This window comes from Hyalella azteca, unplaced genomic scaffold (assembly GCF_000764305.2).
Source record: "Hyalella azteca isolate HAZT.00-mixed unplaced genomic scaffold, Hazt_2.0.2 contig9244, whole genome shotgun sequence".
Taxonomy (NCBI): Eukaryota; Metazoa; Arthropoda; class Malacostraca; order Amphipoda; family Hyalellidae; genus Hyalella; species Hyalella azteca.
Genome location: NW_025939319.1, coordinates 6,067 through 30,644, shown reverse-complemented (window position 1 = coordinate 30,644; position 24,578 = coordinate 6,067). Strand labels below are relative to the sequence as shown.

At 39.6% G+C, this 24,578-nt stretch overlaps 2 protein-coding genes and 1 long non-coding RNA gene across 3 annotated transcripts; all 3 read right to left on the bottom strand.

Moving 5' to 3' along the window:
* Positions 1-4,164: 4,164 nt before the first annotated feature.
* LOC108667266 lies at positions 4,165-6,600 on the bottom strand. Its single transcript, XM_018154272.2, has 5 exons — positions 6,581-6,600; positions 6,193-6,282; positions 5,668-5,963; positions 5,163-5,242; positions 4,165-4,834 (listed from the first exon to the last, which is right to left on the bottom strand). Exons 2-5 carry the CDS (start codon positions 6,235-6,237, stop codon positions 4,731-4,733), a joined length of 525 nt encoding a protein of 174 aa, XP_018009761.1. The 5' UTR covers positions 6,238-6,282; positions 6,581-6,600; the 3' UTR covers positions 4,165-4,730.
* A 189-nt stretch (positions 6,601-6,789) lies between these two features.
* Positions 6,790-8,172, bottom strand: LOC108667265. Its single transcript, XR_001930544.1, has 3 exons — positions 8,108-8,172; positions 7,659-7,744; positions 6,790-6,900 (listed from the first exon to the last, which is right to left on the bottom strand). It is a non-coding gene; the product is annotated as an uncharacterized LOC108667265 (long non-coding RNA).
* A 678-nt stretch (positions 8,173-8,850) lies between these two features.
* On the bottom strand, positions 8,851-22,956 carry LOC125178374 (latrophilin-like protein LAT-2). Its single transcript, XM_047881960.1, has 15 exons — positions 22,848-22,956; positions 22,567-22,657; positions 22,244-22,329; positions 21,551-21,813; positions 21,148-21,405; positions 19,771-19,866; positions 19,396-19,559; positions 15,553-15,729; positions 14,875-15,021; positions 13,849-13,935; positions 13,216-13,327; positions 12,861-12,995; positions 11,128-11,222; positions 9,821-9,929; positions 8,851-9,012 (listed from the first exon to the last, which is right to left on the bottom strand). Exons 1-15 carry the CDS (start codon positions 22,954-22,956, stop codon positions 8,851-8,853), a joined length of 2,091 nt encoding a protein of 696 aa, XP_047737916.1.
* Positions 22,957-24,578: the final 1,622 nt, after the last annotated feature.

Sequence of the window (24,578 nt, the reverse complement as noted above, 5' to 3'; positions counted from 1 at the left end):
AATAACGAACAATATTGATATTGTCGATCAATAATTTTATTGATAGACAATAACCAAACCAGACTCAACACACTTCTCTTCTAGTCAACCTACTAATTTAACTGGGAAAACAATTCAGATGGCATTGGCAATTTCTGCCATAATTACTGAATTTGAGGTATGAATAGTAAAATTTCACCCTTTTACATCACATAAAAAACATGGTTCCATTGTATAATGCATGTAATCTGGATGATGCCTCCATGATCATTAGAACTTACAATCGAGTAAAAGAATCTCGCGAAATTCCCGTTTTTTCCGTCGAGCTCGGTTCGCTGCCCTGGCATCGCGATGTCCCCGCTCCTGACTCCCTGCTGGACTTTCATTACCGATAGGAACTTTTTGTGGATAGATTGTCGTTGGCGTTTCCCTGCACATACATTGAAAGTAATGATGCTCGTAGAAATAAAGTCTCATGACCATCGACTTCCGATCGTGTGCCCGTTGAAGTTCCAGAGCATGCACCGCCCTTCCGCGATGGGAAGTGAATACCGAAACCTCGAGCAAAAATTTTTGACGATTGGGGAAGCGTGTCCGAAGACGATTTCGAGGCGGCCTCCCTTTATGGCTGGTCACGTGCGGCTGTCGGCCTTAACCCTTTACTGCACGATTAATTCAAGAACCAGGTAAGAATATCATTATGAAAGAGTGGGCTGAATTTAAAGCAGAAAAATTTTCTTTTCACCAACGCTTTACGCTCCTTGTGACCCAGTTGTCTTTTCAGTTCTTCCTTTGTTCCTCTTATCTAAGAAATTATCGTTATGATTTTAAAATTACTTTTTAATCATTATTTTTAATTACTGCCAATATGAGCAGAAAATCAAAAATAATTTTATCGTTTACAAGTGAATTCCATGCGAAAAAAGTTAAACAAAATATAAATAATATGCTAAAAACATGACACACATCCAATGCATATTTATGCAGAAGAAAATTAAGATAGTAGGCTTCATATTCATATTCACTCTAAATTCATACTCCAGAGAACTTCCTATGCTAAAACAAAGTATCACGGAGACCGTGAGACGAACACGGCACCCAAAAGTATCGCCACTAAAAAATAACAAAAATTAATCATGCGAAGACCTGAGGCACTCAAAGTCACGATCCTAAGTTTGCTCATGGTAATTAGGCAAGAAATTAGCACTGCAAAAGTCTGGTAATTTTTTAACAAGCTAAATGAGCTGCGTGACGCTCGGCAACCCGACTCCGGCAGCTACGAATTGTCTCGTGCAGCGCGCGACTGCAAACATTTTCTGCGATACAGCAAACAGAGGATCTCAGTACATTAAGAAAAATTAATGGGACGTGTTGTACGAAGAATGACACACTTGTACACATTGCTCTGATACGCCCATTTGTTGGAACAAATTTGGTCAGGTTGACCCTAACAAGAACACAAGTATATCACTCTTTGTACAATATCCGACTCATATTTATGAGTGTGGCGTTATTGTTATAGTTTACATTGAGTAATCAGTTGGTCACATATTTAATAAATAGAATTACAATAAACACCTTTGTAATCAATAAAAAAGTAAATGGGAAAGTCCATAAATGACATTCAATTTCGTCCCGAATCACTGTGTTCTTAAGTCCACTAATACAACAACGAACAAAGCGATTTTAGAATGACAGATTTTAATTTTTTCATTACTTTTCCTATGAAATTTTATGAATACCATAATTTTTTGCTGTTTCCGGACTTCATATTTCTTTGCTAATAGATTTTGTAGCCTTTGAGAAATGAGTTTCAAAGCATCCTACTAGCATTTATAATCTTATTAGAAAGAATCATAGAACTTAGAATAATCTTATTTAGAATCANATTTATAATCTTATTAGAAAGAATCATAGAACTTAGAATAATTATATTTAGAATCAAAATCATAGCTTTTTAGAAAAAGATTTAATAAATAAAGTTCATATTCATAGCACTAATAAAAACCACTTGCATTAGGTTGAAGCGTTCACAAGAAGTTGCGATATTTAAAAAGAATCTTTTATAAGAAACTGCACAATAACAATTGCTTATGGTGTAGTATACCATATATAGAATGGTAATATGTAACAGTAATATATAGCATTGTAATATGTAGCATTTTAATATGTATCAAGCATGAAATGATTCTTTCTAGCTTCTTCTCGTGCATGCAGTGTTATTAACAGTAGGCTTCCTGGCCTAGCATTTCCTGTAAGTACGTCATTCATCTTCTCGTAGCTCCGTGGCCATGAAACAATTCAAATCAGTTTAGCAAACGACTGCAAGCGAGAGATGATGGATATGGCATCATATTATTTCAAGAACTCGGAGAATCCATCTTGGGTGCACTCTAGTATCCATCTAGTAATGGGTGTAACCCTGCAAATTACATTACGTATGATAACGTATCCTTAGTTTAATCTCGTGAATAATAATTATTTGTAAAATTTTGTGAATAAAACTTCTTCCACATCCAAGACTTGTGAAATGAACTTCATCCCGCTACTTCAATTTGGGCTAGAACATAAAAATCTATAATTATAGAATTATAATTTTTATGTTAATTGAAAAATATATTAATGTATAAAACAATCATTTACAATTAAGTAATAATTATCATTGCCATTATATTTTGCATTGAAATATCAAAAACATGTCCCCAATATAGTTTTTTATATGTCCAAGATTATGTTTAAACTGGTGCCATATCGTGTTTATCACGTCCCAGATCGGGTTTAGCATATCCCTGCATCGTGCTTAACATGTATCTTCATCGTGTTTACTGTGTCCCTAAATCGTGTCTACCACACCCCAAATAGTGTTCAACACATCAACCCATAAATATTTAACGTTCCTCTCGTCAACACTCCTCATGTCCGACCAGAGCACGCATGAACCTGCATCGTAAGCGCCGCCCCAGACACGGCCGTATGTCATGGCGGTGGCCGCACGAACGTCTCGTAAAAAGTGTTATCTGATCGCGGGTGTCGCCGTGAGACAAATGGATTACCTTACGGCAAGCTCGGTTTGGCTCTTGTTACTTCTAAGTCAGATACAATTATTAGTCTCTTAATACGCATGAAAAATCACTTGTCTTCAAATAGCTACTTAAATTTAATACTGCAAAAGAAAAACGAAGAAAGAAGACGCCTCTTAAATTTTAAACTCTGAAGTATGATGAGAAATTTTAAAGAAACAGTTTTGTTTTTGCGTCTTTGATGGCACACAGCACTCGAGCGGACGACCATTGACAAATGACGCGTCCGCTGTCGTGCGTCACGCCGCTCGACTCAAAAGACTTCGCGGAAATCAGAGGCTGTTTACAGAGGGCGCTGCTGTTTGTCAGCATGAAGGATTCGAACCAAAAGATATAATTTCGTTAGCGCCCCAGGTTCGTGACAGCCCGGATGATTGATTACATCCAGTGCCGAACTTTATTGTTCTCTTCTCGGGGCTGCACGACAACAATATAACATCGGACCAGAAACAGATTATCATTGGATTGCAGAGAAATACGAGACTCGTGATGTTCTTTTGTTTGTTACTAAAAATATATATAAGCTACGCAGGATAAAAAATTTGGAAGGTCGTGGGTCAGGAGCCTCGCATAGTTACAAAAAGTTACAAAATTCACGTACAAGTACACAAGTTACAAAGTTCGACGTACAATGTTTGTTAAACGAATGCTAAAGTTAACTAATGCATTATTGATTCAATTAGACTTTTTATTTTTGCACACATTGACGTATCATGAGAGCAAGCAGATAAGAAGCTGAGAAGATCCATTTGCTGGGTTCAAATGAAACGATGGGTGCGATAAAAGCATCTACCGCGTGAGTCGCAGGAACATATGTAAACAAATAATTCAAAGTCCCAAGTTTGCGACAGCCTTTGGTATGACAGCTTTTGTTTGTTCTACGACAAACTAGCTAGCAGGTAATCGGGGTACGTAGACTTGAGTTGAGTTGTTGCCTACACTTAGTCGAGAATTAAATCGGTGTCAAACAAGGGTTACCTGACGAACTTTAATTATATCCAAGCTATCAGTGTTGTTTAACATTACTACACAAACTCAATAGCAATCATTTTCGTGATTGCAATTGAAAAATTGTGACAAATATAATTTTACAACATGAACCGTTTTCAATTAGGAAAATTTTATTTCTCATGAAATTTTGATTTTTTTTCTCAATGTACAAAACAGCGTTTACCACTGTAAATGTTTGCCAGTGAAATCTTTGCATTTCCTAGGGTTATGCCTCTCTACTACGTTATACTGAAATACCGTATGTATAGTGTACTGATAACATTGTGAACCTCACAGAAATAATCAAATGATCCGAATGAATTACTGTAAGAAAAGATCATTTTAACACGAAAACTGCTGTGAACCACACAAAAACCTTTCCGAATTTCCTCCGTCAGATTCAGGCGATATTCAAATTTCAAACGATTCGGTTGGGAGGAAAATCTTTGAATTCACCCTAAATTCGGGTGATTTTCCTTTCCTTTTTTAATTTCCTTCCTTTTATTTATTTGGCTTTTCAATTTGCCTTCCCCCACTGATTTGAGCGACCGTCGAATTTCCTCAACAGATTGTGGTGATTTTGGAGATGCACCAAATGATTCAAATTGTCTATGACTCGGACTCGCAGACAGTGGACAAAGACTCCAAAGACATAAACCAGTGAGAGTGAAGATGGCGTCTTTATCGTGACGGCCGTTGAAGTTGTAAGAGAAGAAGGCCCCGATTGTACGACTCGTAACTTCCCACTGAGGTGTCAGACGTGCTCGATGATCGGCGACTGCATTCTGTTAACCCAGCAAAGATTGCGACAATATTATATCTCTTCAAATGGCAGTAAAATATATTTTGAATTCTAGGTACACAAATACTTGATGAAATAATTGGTCGCGAATGATTAAGGGCATATTTATAAGTAGAAATATTCAAGTTCGTGGTAATTTTTACGAAATCAAAAACTCTTCGGCCGTGTTTTTGTCGAAACATGACTTAATAACAAATTAAGGGAGAAAACTAAAGCAAAAATTAACTTATATAACTTTTTTCCTTTAGTTTGAAATTCTAGGGTAAGGTAAGAAGCAGATTTCGACGTTTGCACGATAATAATCGTATTACCTTCAGCTAGGACGGAGGTGCGGGTGCCTCGTGACGCTTCGCTGCTGGCTCGCTTGCGATTCCAGTTCGCCGTAGATTTGCTACATGAAAATCGTGAAATTAGAAGTCTGGCTGATAAAATAGTATGCCATAGTGAAAAGAAGGGTGGGTGTAATTTAAACCGGTGCTGATAGATAATTTCTAATCGGAATTACGAGAATACACTACGAGCAAATACGCTAAGAGAGGATACAATACGAGTGGATACACTGCGAGAGGATACACTACGAGATAATACACTACAAGATGATACACTACGAGATGATAGACTACGAGAGGATCCAAAATGAGAAGATCGATATACGAGTATATTAGCTTTGTCAGCAGAACAAAATACAATCACACCAAAAAATAACTGATACAAAATGTTTGAGTTTTATCTACTCTACCACCTACTACGCATTCAATTATATACCTGCAAATTTTTGCCTCTTGTTATATTTAAATATCAAAATATCTTGTTTACCTTTGGCTTTGCTGCAGCGACGGAGTCTGGTTGAAAGAGAAGCGCACTTTATGTTCTTGCTTCTGCTCCACTGTTCCTTTGGTTCTTTTAGCGCACTCACACTTTCCTACGTAATTCATTGAACTAGTGATATATCTAAGGTTTTCTGAATATTTTCGCCCTGGTCTGTGTGTTTCATGTGTCTTGTGAAGTCCGATGGCCAGAGTCGGACGCCGCTTGATGCTTGAATCCGGAGACACGGATGGGCTTCTCTTGGCATAGCGGGAGTCCCGTGTAGTCCTTACGAGCTTGGACAACTGCAGGACAGCAAATCAAAGCACAAGGCATGTTAGACCCAGCAAGTGAAAGTATATATCAAGGTTAAAACGTCCCGTTTCTACTGTAGTGAAGGAAGCAACGAAAACCAAGGTTCTTGCTGGGTGTTAAAAAAGAATAAAGCAGAATTTAAACAATAATTTTGATATCAATTTAGATTTGCAATACCAGGAAACGCTCTCTCTACCTATCCTTCCCCTAACTAGCTACCTTGAAGGAGAGCTTGTCGGGCAGGGAGTCAAGGAAGGCCGTCATGACTGTGGCGTTGAAGAAACAGTGGAACACCAAGATGAAAACTCCCTGTCGCGGAAAACAAATTACTTAATTCCCTATCGACAAATGATGTTGATTTAAAGTTTATTTCGTTAAAACAACGTTTATTCAACGTTATACCGTCGCCATATATAACGATACAGGAAACTCTTAACGAGATTTTAAAACTCCTAGCCTGACTTTAGTTAGAACCGAGAGCCTACGAGGATGTTGAAAACGCAACAAAAGTTTGCTAGGAACCTGCTGAGATGGTGAATACGTACCTGGGAGCCAGCTAGGATGGTTAAGACGTACCTGGGAGCCAGCTAGGATGGTTAAGACGTACCTGGGAGCCAGCTAGGACGGTGAAGACGTACCTGGGAGCCAGCTAGGATGGTTTAAGACGTACCTGGGAGCCAGCTAGGAGAAGACGTACCTGGGAGCCAGCTAGGATGGTTAAGACGTACCTGGGAGCCAGCTAGGATGGTTAAGACGTACCTGGGAGCCAGCTAGGTTGGTTAAGACGTACCTGGGAGCCAGCTAGGATGTCCAGCTAGGACGGTGAAGAAGTAAGCCATAACATGGCTGCTTGTCATGTACACGAGTCCACACACCCACGTAACTCCCAGGATCGCGGACAGAGAAATGCTTCCTTTAATCCAAACCCTGGGTTTAGAACATAAAAAGCAGATTTCAATTCAACTTCCTTTGTGACAGTAATCAGTTGATTAACTAATTCGAAAACGCCTGGACCCTCACACCTGAAATCATTATAGCCACTGCGCACGTTTTGAAATTAACATATTTCTAGAGTTGGTTGTGACCCTATTTCATTGGTGATAGTTTTCGGTTAAATATCTTATTCAGAAACGACTAAACCAACTGTCCTGTAATCATTACATCCACTGCGCATGTATAAAAGTATGATTGATCTCAAGTACGGGGGGAGACTTAATTAACTACATACATTAAAAACGATTGGTTTAGTTAGGTTTTGTTGTGATGAGTTAGGTTGGATTGGGTTGGGTGTATTGGGCTGGGCTGGGTTGGTTGCGTTGAGTTGTGTTGGATTGGGTTCTGCTGGGCTGGGTTGGGTATTGCTGCGCTGGGTTTCTTTCGCCTCGTTGAGCCTCGTTAGGTGGGGTTGAGTGGGCTGAGTTGGGTTGAGCTTTTCGATGATTAATAGTGGATGAGAGTCATAGAGCACTGAGTGGCAGATGCTTTATTGGCCTGTCACTATGACGGTTAATTGGACTGTTGGCCAGTGACAAAAAACATGAGGCACTGCCAAACAACAGGGTTAACGGGGATCGCCTCAGCATGAACAATATGGGCTTCTATAATAGGGTTAAATGGGTCTTTTAGCCCTAAAACAAAGACAACAGGGGCTGTTAGTCCCCAACAGAGACAACAGAAACATTAACCTGACGCGCTCCGGGACGGAGCGGCGTCTGTTGATGACCAGCGAGGCGGCTGAGTGCAGGGCGAGCGTCAGCGCCGTGAAGTTCACCTCACCAGGACAATAGAAAAAAGCAATGTCAGCATATTTCTAAAATGTCATTAAATAATCAAGAATTTCATTGAATAATCAGGATTTCCTTCAATTGATCAGGATTTCCATGAAATAAGCAGGATTTCCAATTAATATTAAGGATTTTCCTTAAATAATCCGAATTGTCATTGAAATTATTATTTATGTTTTGCTGTGTTGGTTAATGATCATGAAACCGGATTATATACACGATTATTGTTGGCCGTCAATCTTACCCTAGTCCTGTTGACCGTTGAATTTGAAAAGAAAGTACTCACCACTACCATCACCATCAGCTCATAGTACTCACCACCAGCATCACCATCAGCTCATAGTACTCACCACCAGCATCACTATCAGTGGTCCGGTGAATGCCCATATGTAGCCGTCGGTTGTGTTCAGCCAGCAACTGCAACGTAACAAAACGCAAATCAAACTCAGATGAACGCAACTGACGATTTCTGATGTTTCTTCATGTCAGAAAAAATTCAAGAAATCTATTCTATATTTTCAAGGTTGATAATAATTGACAGATGATCATATTTCCAGGTAAAATGAAGTATGCAAAGTAGGTTTGAAGGTTTTCCATGCAGTCATGGATAAAATACGGTAATATAAGATAAAATATTAAAATAAGTATATATCACTTATTTATCATGGCTATATACGGGAGCCACAAACAAGTATTTGTGCAAAGTTTACCGTAGAGAGAACACCGGCACATTTATATAAGAAAAATTTAAAGTGCATGAGATAATTTTAAACTTTCAACTTCTCAAGTGAAGAACTCCTTAGTAAGAAAAAAATATCATGGCGTGAAACGATCATGAACTGTCGGAGGCTACGTCAGTTATTAATTACTTAAATTTTAGTATTTGAATTATTGTTCAAAATGAGTGGACACTTTATTAAATCAGCACACGCCAGACACATAAGAAATGTTACCAAGAAAATGGACCACGGAGTGGAGGTGAAATTAGAAAACCAAATATCGCGTACGATGTTTGGTCTAGTAACGGTGTGATGTTTGGATATTTATGTCGTCATATTATTATTATAATTATTGTTATCATTATTATTATTAATTACGATATAATGACCCACAGGCACACGGTGAAGGTGTTGGAGCTGCGCGTGTCAGCGTCGGAGTGGAGCACGTGGAACAAGTGGATGCCTTCCGCCAGCATCCACAGCACAGCGCACAGGCACGCGAAGTGGAGAACCGCTGCTGCACCGGTGCATGCCTTCTGCACACGCAGAGAAATGAGTCAGATTTGTCCTAATAACGACATACTTGTTGTCATTTTATGGATCACAGACACGCAAAGTGAAGCAGATCGGCTGCACCAGTGCATCCATTCTGGACACTCAGAAAAATAAGAGCTAGACTTTGTCCAAATAGCGATGCACTTTTGCCATTGTGTTTTATCCTGACCCTACTTTGGCCAGATAAAAAGGTGTATCGGTGCTACGTCCGCTCTCTGCTTGTGCTTCGGGTGAGAAAGTGTGTCAAAGTGTGTAACTTTGACACACTTTTTCATGACACTTTCTCATGACACATTAATTCAGACACTGTAACTCACTTATCCAGAATCTTTTAAGGAAACCTACTTCGCCGAGGCCCAGGATGCCATGTATGATGGCGGTCACGTTTGGTTCGTCAGAAAAAAAATAATGGCGCGAAAATCTATTTCAATAATTGATATGTAAGGCTTGAATGAATTTGGATTAGTTTAAATTATTTAAAGGCAGTTAAATGCTATAGGATTCTTTGGAACCTACTTCGCCGAGACAGGGTGCCATGTTAGAGTCGCAGGGTGCCACGTTTGGTTCATTTTACAAAAAAGAGAAGAATGCGTGAAAATCAATTTCATTGATTCTCTAATAACACATAATAATGCGTTATTAGAAAAAATTAGGCAAAAAAAATTTATTTAATAATAACACATAATTACAATAAAATAATAATAATTTTCTGATAACACACCGAAACGAATTTTGATTAATCAGATTTATCATAGGTAGTTAAGTCCTGCAGGATTGTTAGGAACCTACATCACCGAGGTGCAGGATGTCGGGGTCCAGCAGCAGGCCAGTCAGGAGCTGCGAGACGCACAGGCTCAGGCAGAGCTGCTTTGTGATGCGCACGCGCAGCGACTTCAGCCTACCCGCAATAAATATGAGAATAATAATAGTAAGAATAACATAAAAATAATGAAAATAAATATCATGGTATATCTAATATATAAAATAAAAAAGCTTATAATCTTGATATATAATAAGCTTCACGTGTACTAGCAAGGACTTCCTTGCGCCAATAACATGAAAATGATAGTGAAAGAAATAAGGTTAAAATATCATGTAACATGATGATTGTTATGCGCACACGCAGGGATCCTGCGTTTGCGCAGGATCTCTACAGGAGTGTGTCAGGAAAAGGGATAATATATTATATATGGAATATAATTATTGTGATTGGTACGCGTAGGTCCTTTAGCATGACACTAATGATAGATACAAGACTAAAATATCATGAAGTCTAGTAATAATATTATTGAAATCATAAATTTCGATAATGATGATATACTTCGCAATTGAAGCAGCATTTATACGCAAACGTTCGGAGAAAACCCCTGTACAACGCAGGGAAGTAACTACTTCCCAGCGACGGTAGAGTTGACGGCCGTTATTTTAAACTCTCCTATGAACTTTCTTAGGAGGATTGTCTTGAGGAGATTCTTTGAACTAATCAGTGTAGGAATTTTAATTTGGTTACTATAGTTATCAGATCTTTGATTGAATAGGAAAATTTTAGTCAGGAGAGCAAATTGCGGAACTGGAACTACAGAAGTAAATAGTTACCCTTATTTTCTTCATTAATGAAATGATTCACGGATCACGACTAACCCATTAACTGCGTGGTCATCTCTTGCATAAATGTAGCACGAACCCATCGCAAAGATCCTTCTACGCAAATGACGGTTAAACAACATTTTTTCAACGTTATTGCAACGTCAGATGCCTGGCACTACACTTTTTACACCTTAATCACCTGGACACCTTTAACACGGGCTCTACACAGACCTCTCCAGGCAAATTACGGTGAAATAACGTTTATTCTGCGTTATTTTTTTACACCATAGTCACCTGGACACCTTTAACACGGGCCCTACGCTGGCTTATCCAGGCAAATGACGGTGAAATAACGTTTATTAAGCGTTACTTTTTACACCTTGGTCACCTGGGCACCTTTAACACGGGCTCTACGCAGGCTTATCCAGGCAAATGACGGTAAAATAACGTTTATTCAGCGTCATTTCAACGTCAAATCCCTGGTAGGATACGTTTTAGACCGTCTTCACCTGGACACCTGGAAGATGAACATCGCCAGCAGAAGGGACAGAACCGACAGCGACAACACCAAGGAGCCTAGTATGTCCAGGGCTTTGTCCGGACCCTGCGGATAAAGACGCGCCTTCAAAGACTCGTACACGCAGAGACATAAGTGAGAATTTGTTCAAATGGCGACACACTTTTTGCCCTCGAATGGATTTTCCTAACTCAGTTTGCCGGCAAAAAGGAGCGTTATAAAGCACATTTAGCGCCACTCCGTGACGTCAGATGCAAAGTTTCGAGGGCATGTTACACACTGCATAAATAATAAATAAGTTAAAATATCAGCAAAAATAAAGTGAACATTTCACAAAACACATTTCTCATCTCAATAAATGATATATAAACATTTTTGAGCAGCTCATTCACACACACCGTTCTGAACACGACGAAAGAAATAGATTGTTTTAATTTGACTGAAAAATGCGCCTATATCTTTCGAATGAAGTCCCTTTTCCAACTGGATCAGAAATACACCACATTTTGGACTCAATCGGAAAATTAACCTTTTTATTCATTCAGCATACATCTGCCATACATTTCATTCACCATACATTTCATTCAGCATTCAGCATACAATTGAAATCTGCCAGCTCGTTTTGTTTCGAAGCAATAAAATAATTTTTTAATTATTTATTATTTAAAATAATTTGCTCGTAATTTTATTTTAAAGAATTAAAAAAGATTCATTCGTTTTTTGTAAATAGTTGCATGAAGAATTAAAATTCAAGAGAAGGCTGAAAGTTTTGCTTGACAGAGTGTGCCAACTAGAAGCATAATCCAACATTTAGCAAAGTTTCACGAAATATGGCAATTAGGAGCACAATATATGGCAAAAGGCCACTGAGTGGTAGCAGTTCAGAGTCACAGGTTTGCAGTAGGAAGGTTCGGGTTTGAGTCCAGCTCTGTGCGCCAATTTCTGATCAGAATATGTGAATAGGCCGGGCTGTTAACCCTCTCGTGAGAAGCATAGAAAAATGTAGAAACTTGAATGACTGCAGCCACTACGAGACAGTATGGAGAATTTTAAGATAAATTTACTCATCCGGATTCTCATCTGCGAATTCCGCCTATGCAGTAATTCGCATTTAAGAATTCTATAAAAAGCGGTCACTTCGCTAAAACAAATTGAATTATTTTTAAATGTATTAATTCAAACGCCCAAGGGTAACTATTCAGCTGCAACTTGATTTAAATTATATAAAGCTACATTAAATTCGATAAATTTATATTGCTTTTTCTGAATTTTGCGGAAAGAGCTCCAGTTTCATCGTCCAAGTCGAAACTTCCATTTAAATGCTCATATTTTAATTCCTGTTCATGGCAAGGAGTGATGCTACGTAAGAATGGATAGGCAGATGATTTGAGATTGGCAGAAGCGTGATAACGTAGTGGCCTAAGGCTCAAACCTGGGGACGAATTTTTTTTTTTTTTTTTTTTTTGTACGGAGATTTCAAGTGACTATATTTGGTAACTTGCCCGCTAAAAGGTAATTAATCAAAGAAAAATTGTAACAGTGAGTTGCGTGTTCGAGACCGCAACAAGCTGTGAATGTTCTAAGATGTTATGAATCGGCGACAGGCCTACCGCCTAATAAACGCTAAAACCACTATCATTAGAATTTCCCTAAGCCTGCTGAAATATGGCCGCTAGGCGTATAATACATATAACCTTTCAATCTATTAATCAGTGCTAGACGTACGACGTAGTTGTGGACGTCGGTGAGGACGGCGAACATCGTAAGGTGATCGCAGCGGCAGACGCCGGCGTCACGCTGCCAGGCCGTAAGCCAGCAGCCTGCGGTGCTCCACTGGCTGCANATTTGGTAACTTGCCCGCTAAAAGGTAATTAATCAAAGAAAAATTGTAACAGTGAGTTGCGTGTTCGAGACCGCAACAAGCTGTGAATGTTCTAAGATGTTATGAATCGGCGACAGGCCTACCGCCTAATAAACGCTAAAACCACTATCATTAGAATTTCCCTAAGCCTGCTGAAATATGGCCGCTAGGCGTATAATACATATAACCTTTCAATCTATTAATCAGTGCTAGACGTACGACGTAGTTGTGGACGTCGGTGAGGACGGCGAACATCGTCAGGTGATCGCAGCGGCAGACGCCGGCGTCACGCTGCCAGGCCGTAAGCCAGCAGCCTGCGGTGCTCCACTGGCTGCAACCATCAACAAAATCTTATTAAAATTAATGGAATTTCATTAAAAATCTTCTTGACAGAAATTATTTCTCATTGATAACAGCATCTTATTAAAAGTGAGAAATCGTATTAGCAACATCTTAATAAGAGTTATCTTAATAAGATAACATTACAATTATTAATGATAACTCGTTACAACATTCATAACAGCTTATCTGTAGTAAAGAATATTAACCAACAGTTATAACTGAACCAAAAATGATACAGATATTTCAATTCGGTAAAATCATCTCATTTATGATAATGCGTAATACATACATTGACAATTCTGTTTTATCGTGGTCAATGAAATCTCAGAAAAAAACTTAACAAATACTTGTATGCTTAAAGCAGATTTTACTGCTAATAATCAGCGGCTCGCTAGTTACACGCACCTGCTCGCTAGTTACACGCACCTGCCCGCTAGTTACACGCACCTGCTCGCTAGTTACACGCACCTGCTCGCTAGTTACACGCACCTGCTCGCTAGTTACACGCACCTGCCTGGAGTGTCCCAGAAGACGCAGCGTGTGGACCGCAGAACGTGGGTCGGGACCTCGTCGGGGCGGGGGTTGTGGTGGAGGTCCCTGAGGAGAGGGGGGGATTAAGTAGGTAGAGGAGGGGGCAAACACCAATGATGGATGTGTTGGTTAAGCTGATATGCATGATACCATCCCTACAGGCGCGGCACACATGACATGATAACCATCACCGCAGTTACGACATACATACATGATAACCACCGTCACATAAGCAGTATACGCGATAACGACTGCAGCTTCGGAATGTTATCGCAAAATAAGCTCATTCCGATGGTGCGATGTAATTTTAACGCAAATCCCAGCACTGAAGCAGGTAGAGCGATCTTTATACTTTTTAAAAATATTTTTCGTTACTTTGTTGCCGTTCGTTGTTGATAATTCCGGTATTCTTTAATTTTTCGAACTTATAATGAAGTTGGTCTCAGTGACGTTTTGAATGAAAATCCCAAGAATATGATTGACATTTTTGCTTTGCAAATTCAAGGTGAAAATATTTTTTTGTTCAGATAAAAATTATGGCACAATTAAATACAATTTGGCACTCTGTGGTGCTTGAATTGAAGTGTCAGTAATAGGTCCAAAGAAAGTAATACATAAAGGGAGAAAAAGGATACACCTAAAAAGGATACAAATCTTCGCACTTAATTAATAGGATGCCATACTTACATAATAATTAATACATGGCACTTAGGGACAAAAGAAGTCCCACTTAGGGACACACGGCATTCCACTTAGGGTCAGGAAGTCCACAAATTTAATAGACCTTGTTCGAGGGAACAATACGTCACATTAGGAGGCTGGTAAGTTGTTGTCTCACCGATACGTCGGCCCATAATACGTCACATAAGGAGGCTGGTATACGTTGTTGTCTCACCGATACGTCGGTCCATAATACGTCACATTATAAGGTTGGTACGTTGTTGTCTCACCGATACGTCGGCCCATAATACGTCACATAAAAAGGTTGGTACGTTGTTGTCTCACCGATACGTCGGACCAAACTCGACGTCGGTGTAGGTGAAGGACACATCGATGCCTCGTCCTGCCTTGAAGTGCGTCCTGCTGCCTGGCGCCTGGAGGCTCACGCTGGCAATTTCGCTATTCACGTCCCGCAGGGAGCCGTTAGGGATGCTGATGACCGAAGCAAATGATTATGTATATGAATCTTTAAATGGTTGTTTTAAATCATTACTAATTATATTTCATATGTAAATTGATAGAATGGTTTATAATTCAAGTGAGACAGGCCTTCCTTCAAAACGCCAAAACGTTTGTGGATAAAAAGAGTTCAGGCAAAAAAATTACATTAATCAACAATTTTATGGCCCCCAAAGCAGGTATAGGATATCATAAGTGAGCCAATTTGTAACGTGTGGATGTAAATTTAATGCTCTAGCGTGTATTTTTTTCTATCTGAATAATTTTAGACAAAAATGAGCATTAAGCGGCTGCTTTTCCACTTATTTTACGCCGAATAAATAACACTGTGTAGGAACGGCCTGACGCACGTAGTAAAACTTCATTCGCCTGTTTGGACGAGATATTTAAGTCTATGCTTATTAGTAAAATATAATAACTTAATGTCTGAAATTAAGTAACGCGCTAAATATACATTATTTTGTTTTTAATGAGATATTCATAACATTTTCATTAGGAATTCACTTGTTATGGGTGCCTGGTAGCGGCCGTCGCGCCGCGCGCGTCGACACGAAGAGCGCGACGATCTTGAGGGGCTTGACACCGTCGTCAGCCACGTCCTGAGCGAAGCCCGGCGCCAAGAACACCGACGTGCGGCCGCTCGGGGACTTGAACTCGAACGAGAGTGACGAGTCATTCAGTCTGTAAAGGACAGGGACGATGTACAGTCTGTACAGGATAAGGACGAAGGGTACAACCTGCTCATGTCTGCACAGGGTACATGCTCATGTCAGAGACGAAGGGTACAGACTGATCGAGTCTGCACATGACAAGGACGATGGGTACAGACTGCTCATGTCTGCACAGGACAGAGACGAATGATACAGACTGCTCAGTTTTGCACAGGACAGAGACGAAGGGTACAGACTGCTCAGGTGTGCACAATTGTTTGAAATTTAGCAAAGGAAAAAATATTTCAGGAAAGACAATTTAGGTTAGTTTTGTGTGCTGGAGTCAGCACGACAGACATCGTAAGTTTTTCTCAAGCACGGACGGCAATGCGAAATGAGAATGCAATATGGAACAATATGTAATGTGGATGCTGTTTGTCTGGATGAAGCATGTTTTATGATGTGTGTATAGCGTGTGTATGCACTGATTGAATACAAAATGTCAATTCAGTGCGTGAATGCAGTGGTTAGATGCTCTGTCTGGCTAATGTGATCTCTCAATGATAGAAAACAGGTATATTAAAGTCTTCCTTAGGAACTTTATGAAGAATATTATGATATACAGTATACGGAGTGAATTTAGACCTGCGATAGCGAAAGTTTATCGTCGGCAGTTGGCCGGCCAATTTAAAACCGTGAGAGGTGTTCACAGCAACCACGCCGAGGCCAGAGATAATAGCGGGCGAGTGAAGCAATCATTTGAGGTATCGTGAACCCTGATGACGAATGCAGTCAGGAAAATAAGTGAGACATTGTACAAATAGCGATGCACGTTTTGTCTTCGCGCGGGTCATCCTGAGCCTGTTAATTGGCGCGGCAAAAATGCGGATCAGGACTGCGTGCGGAAAATGTGAGACTATTCGACAAATTATGACCCATTAATTTATATGAGTGTGATTATGGATGGGTGGGAAATAGTTATCATTCACAAATTAATATTGTTGGTGCTTCATTAGTAATGATGCATAAGGTAACGTTTTTTTTCTGACAGTGCAATGCAAAGAAGATATAATGTTTTGAATGCACATTACACATGTTATTTATTAGACGCTTGTGTATGAAATTATCATATACATAATAGTATCCGGAATGTATTACAAATTATAAAGAGGATTCCTACTATCACGCATCAATGTGTCAAGAATAGTGAGCAATTATCTAGAGGCTAGCAAATGTCACTTCAAAACTATGGAGAGCCTCAATAAAATTGAAGCAATTTATATTAATTGAAAATCTATTTCGCGAACAGGAAAAAATTCTTTCTCGGTTGAAGACTAACATTAATTAAGTAGCTGACCACCGATAACGCTGTTGCACGTTAATAAATTAAGGCGCATCCATTTATCAGTGGCGAGATAAGACATTTGTCATGAGATTAGATTACGATAAGTGCACACTGCAGCTCACACGCGTGGTCACAGTGTGGGAACCACAATTACAGCACACGAGAAACACAACGCCGTAATAAAGAATATATTTCAATTTTTCATCAAATATTAGGAAAATATACAGAACTTTTGCAGTACGAAGGGATTTCTTATGTATCGAGGAACCAGAAAATAGTTTAGTTATTGAAACAATCTTCATTATATTTGCTTGCTGAAGACTAAATACTCGTACATGCATGAGTTACCCCCAAGTTGTGTGATATCGACAACTTTAAAAGCAAAACAAATTTATTTCATTAACAATGGAAGGAGCCATGTGTTTCATAATATGGAATTGTCTTACTTTTTAACACTGCCAAGTTCGCATAAACAATAGAATATTCTCAAACATTAGATCCTTAGCGTTTCTGGAATTTGTTCGACAATGACACGTGATTATCTTCACGAAGATTTTGACCGGCGCATGTCTCATGCTAACCACTCAGCAAGCATGATGAACCAAGTCTTTATTTTAGTCCACCCTGCACTCCTCTGGCTTTGACATTTTCGTTCGTTAATGAGCCTCAAAGCACCTAAATTCAAATATTTTCAAATAGTCTCTTCGGCTGGTATCCTAGGCACATTAATCTTTAGAACGACTGTATAATTTTTACGAAAATTACCGAAAATGTTATTGGACTTGTCTTCGGACGGCAAATGACTTCAGCAGGAAAAGATCACCGCCTGCCTCAAGGCTAAATTAAAAATCAGGAATATTGATTTTAAAGAATGTTCACTCTGTGATTTTAATACCAATTAAAAACCAACAATTTTCCTCTCAGAAATAAGTTTCACATTAATTTTAGCAGCCAGAAACGAAACTACCGAATTACTCAATATTAAACGTGTGCACGTATAATTTGAATAGAGCTTATTATATCTTATCCGTTAACTTAATCAGCGAATTTTTCGGTAGAACGTTAAGGTCAATCGGCATCTTTAAGTAAGCGATAATAACTAAAATTGCGTCCATACTTTTTTTTAATCGACGAGACAAATGAATCTCCTAAATATAGTAAAAGTAAGAAGAACATATCGGTAAAAAAGAACTTTTCTTTCAGAATAGTTTTAGTGAACTGAATTTTCTGTTTTCTTTTATCAAACGTGACGGATAAGTTATTGGTAATAAAATTGATTTCCATAGTTCCGAATCTAATCTTCAGCTCTTTCATAACATACACGAAGAGATTTGCAGCGAGATTATTCAACATAATAGTCCGTTTTCCATTTAAATTATTAACGAAATGAATGAAATGCAAAGTTAAAGGATATAGAGACGAGCGAGATATGCTTGCGGACCTCGTTATAGTCGCTAAGTAGCAACACGCAAATCACGCTTCTGAGTGCATGGTAATCGTAATCTCCGGGGGGATCTGTGCTCCGAAACACCGACAACTCATCTCGGTCGCCGCTCGCATGGTGCGAGCGGCGACCGAGAAAACGCCATCTTCTTATCATCATCAAAACACGAGCCGTACGCTAAGAAAATCTCATCATTAAACCTTCTCGCTCATGATCAAGGCTCTATAAAGTCATATTGTAATCATTCTTATCGGAAGTCGAGTGCGTATCGCCTGATCTTTCCAACGCTCATAACTCTTCATGTAGGTCTGCTTGAGCTTTGGCCTCTATAGGGAAATTCCCATGCTGTTATTTTGTTTATCATAGGAAATAGCCCTAATATTAGGAACAGTTCGGGAATGTTTAATTACCAATAATCAATATCCCAAGGATATCACCACATTGTAATGATCTACAGTGATTATTTTGATAGCTAAATGGTCATCTACGTCGAAGCTTTCAATAATTCTTAGACTTCTCGTTTTACCAAAGTTAAATTTTTTATCAAACACAATGAGAACCCATTGAGATCAGAATTAATAAATCTGGACTAAAATTAAAATTTGCTAAAGACATACATATCAGTTGAATAAATAATGAGGAAATGCTTCGTCAAGTCATAAATTTTCATTAGAGTGTGACTGAAAATGTAGCTCAATAACCGTGACATAATCATGAAAAGCTCAGGACTGTCGGCGTACACTCACCGGCCATTGACTGTGACAATCATGAGTAGCTCAGGACTGTCGGCGGACACTCACCGGCCGTTGACTGTGACAATCATGAGTAGCTCAGGACAGTCTGTGGACACTCACCTGCTGGCGACCGTGACAATCCTGAGTAGCTCAGGACTGTCGGTTGACACTCACCTGCTGGCGACCGTGACAATCATGAGTATTTCAGGACTGTTGATGTTGAACTGACGAACATTCTCCCGCGTGCCGTTCTGGTCAAGTATAACTGCGTCCGCAAGCATGAAGCCGGAGTTATCCGCGATGGCTATGAACTGCGGACCGTACAAAGCCGAGTTGTTCTGCACGACGAGAGGTTGGTATTTTAAGAATTGGGATTATTTTCGACGAAATTTTTGCTTCAGTAAAGTTCATCGACGACTATTTTTTCCACAGCGAATAAAACAGCAGATATTGTTGTACTATACTCATAGCCACGTTCGATGCCCATATCGAGGAAATAGTCACGCGCAGCCGGCAAAGGATGGGGTGGATATGGCGGACATTTCGAACGAGAGAAGCAGCACTAAGTATAACTGCGTCCGCAAGCATGAAGCCGGAGTTATCCGCGATGGCTATGAACTGCGGACCGTACAAAGCCGAGTTGTTCTGCACGACGAGAGATTGGCATCTTAAGAATAGTTCCACTGAGATTATTTCAGACGAAAATTTTCTTTAGTATTCCCGTTTCATCGACGACTATTACTTCCACAGCGAATAAAACAAATATTGCTATACTATATACTCAATACTCATACATTTATTTTGAAGTCTAATATAGATTGTCTTGGATTATACGAGTGTTACAATGTAACATGAGGAAAAAGTATAAACATGCTCAATGTGCATCGGTATGTTATGAAGGAATACGGAGCCTATACAGAGAGTAGCTATATAGATGATACTTATAGATGTTACAACCAATATAGTGAACTCTGGCAGAAGAAATGATGTAAAAGAAAGTTTGATATCATAGATTGCTAAAAATGCCAAAAATGAAAATATTTCTTTCTGCAGCATCTAGTTTGTTTTTATAGTCAAATAAGGCTAGCCACCGATTTTTATTTGTAGCATCCACTTTATTCTTAGAGAGCGGTCAAAACAGGCAATACTGGAAGGCAATTACACCATATTTTTCCGCTGACCATATATTTCCGCTGCAACTTGTCATTTATTTATGATTATAAATAATAATTTAAAGTCTGCTCAGTGCTCAATGACACATCCTTTACAATATATGACAAACGCGAAGTCCATCGCTATTTAAAATTAAATTCATTTTAAGCTATTTTTAGGAGCTAGCGGGCTTGTATGGTCGTATTGATCGAGTACAAAATATGGATTTATGAAAGTAAAACATGAAGCTTTGATATCAAATAACTATGGTGAAGGTATAATCTTCATATCTTATCTCCCGGCCGTCAATAACATTGATGAATTGGGATTTAATTATGACCCTGCTGGCATATTGATAGCGTACCGGTAACAGTCTTAGAAACGGTAAAAATCGTCATTAATTGCTAAAATACAATAGCATACTCAGAAATGCAAAGTATTAAAAAAAACATTGTAAAATAATCAGCAGATTATTTGAGTTTACGTGCAATGCGAGTGGGTAATTCAACAGATTTCCGTTATATAAATAAGTTCTAATCTTTAAGTAACTTAGGGAAATTTTTAAAAACAGTATTCAATTCTGCAATGTTATTCAACAATATAATATGGTAATTAAACATTTACTTGCCTCAATATTAAAAAAATCAGCATATTTTCATTGGAAACATGGAATTTAAAAAAATATAATATAATCATGTAATACTTATGTTTGGAGTATTTGGTAATGCTTCTTCCATTTTCACATCACATTTTTATTTTTCAGCCGCGACTCACCTCACCGATGGTGTCCCAGGTCTGGTTGTTGGACAGGACGCTGCTAACGATGTTGAGAGTTTCTTGAGTGTAGTCCTGGGCTACGGACACTCGAGGCTCGCCCTCAGGCACCTCATCGAGCTGCGTCTTCTCCAGCATCTCGAGGGCCGCGAGCTCCTCCAAGATGGCGGCCAAGTCGTTCAAGCCTAGGGTCCTGTTGACTACCTCCTTGTTGATTTCCCTCGCTATCTCGGCGCCAGAGGTTGTCCCGTTCTCGATCTAGATTAGAAAGCAAATAGGTGGATGTGTGCAATGCATTACTTTTCTAATGTAATGCATTTGGAATGTCGGCGACCATTACAATCGGCTCAATAATCAAATGTTTTCATATAAATTAAAATCACCAGGCGCCCACGTCACTCACCATCTCGTGGATCTCGTCAATCCAGGCGAGGGTGCATGTGTTGCAGGAGGTGAGTAGGTCAAGGGTTCGCTCGTCGCAGGTGACGGTGATATTGCCGTTGTAGTCGGGACGGCAGGCGATGACGACCTCCTCCCCGGGACACACAGGGATCAGGTCCTCTGTGTTATCCGCAGACCTTGTGCAGGGTACAGTGTCCCTCGGCTCGTAGGAGGCGGAAGCGGACGCAGGAATGTCCTGGCACTCAGGGTTCAGGAGACAACACGCTGAAGGGGAGGGGGGCATTGTTGCATGAAAGGTTTAATGTGGAGGTGAATTTCAGTAGAACAATAGATTAAGATTTTTAATGAGTTGCGTGAGAGGATTAGTGAAGAGGTAGATTTCAGTAGAACAGTGGACTAAGGTGTTTAATGAGAGATTTGTTGTATTATCTGGGCCGGAGTTGAAGGTGGGTCATAAGAACCTCTTGCCCGATATACCAGGTATGTGCTGAGACTATTAAAAAGAATTTATCGGTTAGATTCAAATGTTCCAATGTATTTATGCGTGAATAACTACTAAATTACATATTCATGTAAATTCAGGTATTCGTACGGAACCTTAAGCATCATGTCTCTTAAATTACACACAAGCTTCATTGAATGATCGCATATCTGTTCCAAACTGTTCAGTGGTAGCATGAGTTAGGTTACTCACTCTGCGGTGGCAGTCCTGGAGTGCTACCGCGGCTCGGCGTTGTGGTTGGTGATGGATTTTTGGTGGTAGTGGTAGTGGTAGTGGTACTGGTGGTGCTGCTGCTGGTGCTGGTGGTCGTCCTAGTGGTGCCGGTGCTGCTGGTGGTTGTTATAATGGGGCTAGGAGTGGTCGTGGTAAAAGTAGGTAACGTTAATTCCGTGGTAGATGAAGTTGTGGTTGAGGAAATGGTTGAGCTGGTTGTGGCGGAGCTTGCGGAAGTGGCTGAAGTGGTTGTGGTTGCCAATGTTGATGCGTTGTTGTCTGATTCTTGACACAAAATATACATTTTAGGACCCAAGTCTTTGCACTCAGAGTCTTCGCTGTACAGAGTCCATGAATGATATGTGCTGTAGTACGCAGGGTCTTCGGAGAGATCTGTGCTCCGAAACACCGACAATTCATCAGTACATGTGTCATGAAGAAATTTATTAAACATTATTCAATAGTCGAATGTATTCCAATATATCTTACAGAAGCTAGCTTACTCATCCGAACTCATTTTCAATTATATTATGCAATCAACAATGATACGAATGTTATCAATAAACAGTTACACTTCCGCAACCTTTTTCACAGTGGGGCGCGAAGTTTCCGTCTAGAAAGACCAGGTAGGAGCCGTGTGGGATGGTTATGTGTTGACCGAAGGGATGGCCATCGTAGAACGAGAAGACCATGCTCGGGATCCCTGCGTCTATACCCCGCTCTTCATCAGGTCTTCCTTCCCATGCACCTGTAACGAGCGCCGGAAAAACAGCATCCGTAAATGACTCTGTCCATATGAGAGATTGTCAAAAATGGCTACGAGTTTGTAACTTCGTCAGCCAATAATATACGGTGTTTCTAGCTTAACCCTTCAATAATAAACAAGACAGAGGCCGCTCCGCTCTATTCTGTTGGGCCGCTTTGCTTCTCAGGCCGCTTTACTCTATTAAATTCATTTATGTAATCTGTAGGGAAAACCTACATTTTCAAATTAATTCAAATTAAAACTTTCATGCTTTAAATTTAATCATGAAATCATCTGAATCGAATCAATCGATTCACTTTTTTAGTGTTCTTTGCTCTATAGAAGTGCGCTACTTTACTACGTTATCTGCGAATATTATACTATTCAAACATTAGCCTTAAGTCTTTATCTCAATTTACAAAGCATCAAAACCTTCAACTGCTCTTCCTATTTTTCCTGTCCAAATTTCCACCCCTTAAACTGATTTCCACTATTTTCCTCCAATTGCACTTCCTTCATAAAGTGATCACCACGCTGGGCTTTAAAACTCAGATTCGTATTGTTTTCCGTGCAGAAGTGATGTTTTGATCAATTAGTAAAACCGAAATTAGATTAGCTTGGAATATCGCAAGAATTATAATTTAAATTTATTTCTTCTACAGTCTACATTTAATCCGATCCTGAGACTTGCCGGCCAAACTTTATTTCTACGTCAGGCATTCATCGTCCTGTTCTTTCGATCCGCCATCTTCAATTTCTCGTGAACCGTATTCTGGAGATTGCATATTGGGATTCGCCTCTTAACGACTGAACTTTGTCTACATTACAATGAAGCAAAGCCACTCCAAATCAAACTAAAAACTTTGTTGAATACATTAAAATAAAAGCTTTCTTGATTATTTTCCCGTAAATTATGCTGGAACACAGTAAGCTAGACTAGTAGTGAAAGGCTTAACTATAATATCACCGTTAGTCTACAGCTGCTCGCTTATAAGTAGGCAGTTCTGCATCCTGCCGCGCTTACTCCAGCTTAGCCTACTCTGGCCTAACCTCCCAACGTTGTCCCAACTGTCAAACTTTGAGAGTTGGCGGCATCTCCTCATTTACTCCGCCACTCTACCTTCCAGCAGTCAATGAAGTGAGGCTAGGTCCGCTCAAGTTTGTTTTATGTTGCGAGTCGGTTGGAGCGGCGTGAAAAGGTTAGGCCAAAGTTTGTTTTTAAGAGATAGTTAGGAAATATGCAGCTACGACCAAGCTGAAGCTGAGCATACTTTTAAGGGGATCGACCTGGCATTTTGAAAACTTCTACAGTTATTATCCGATTGTCATGAAACTTCACATACATACGTAAAATGTGAAAATAAATCTTAATAAAACATAAAGAAACATAAATCTTGAAATAATATGGCCTCTTTAAGGCCGTATAAGGCTAAGGTCACTTTACGGCCGCAAAGAGCCTTAAAGGCAGGCGGGCACAGCCGTGAGCCATAAATTTAACTCTAAAGTAAGCCATGGAACTAACGCCCAGCCTCAGCATGCAATTACTAAACTCAGCCTCGGAGATAGAAT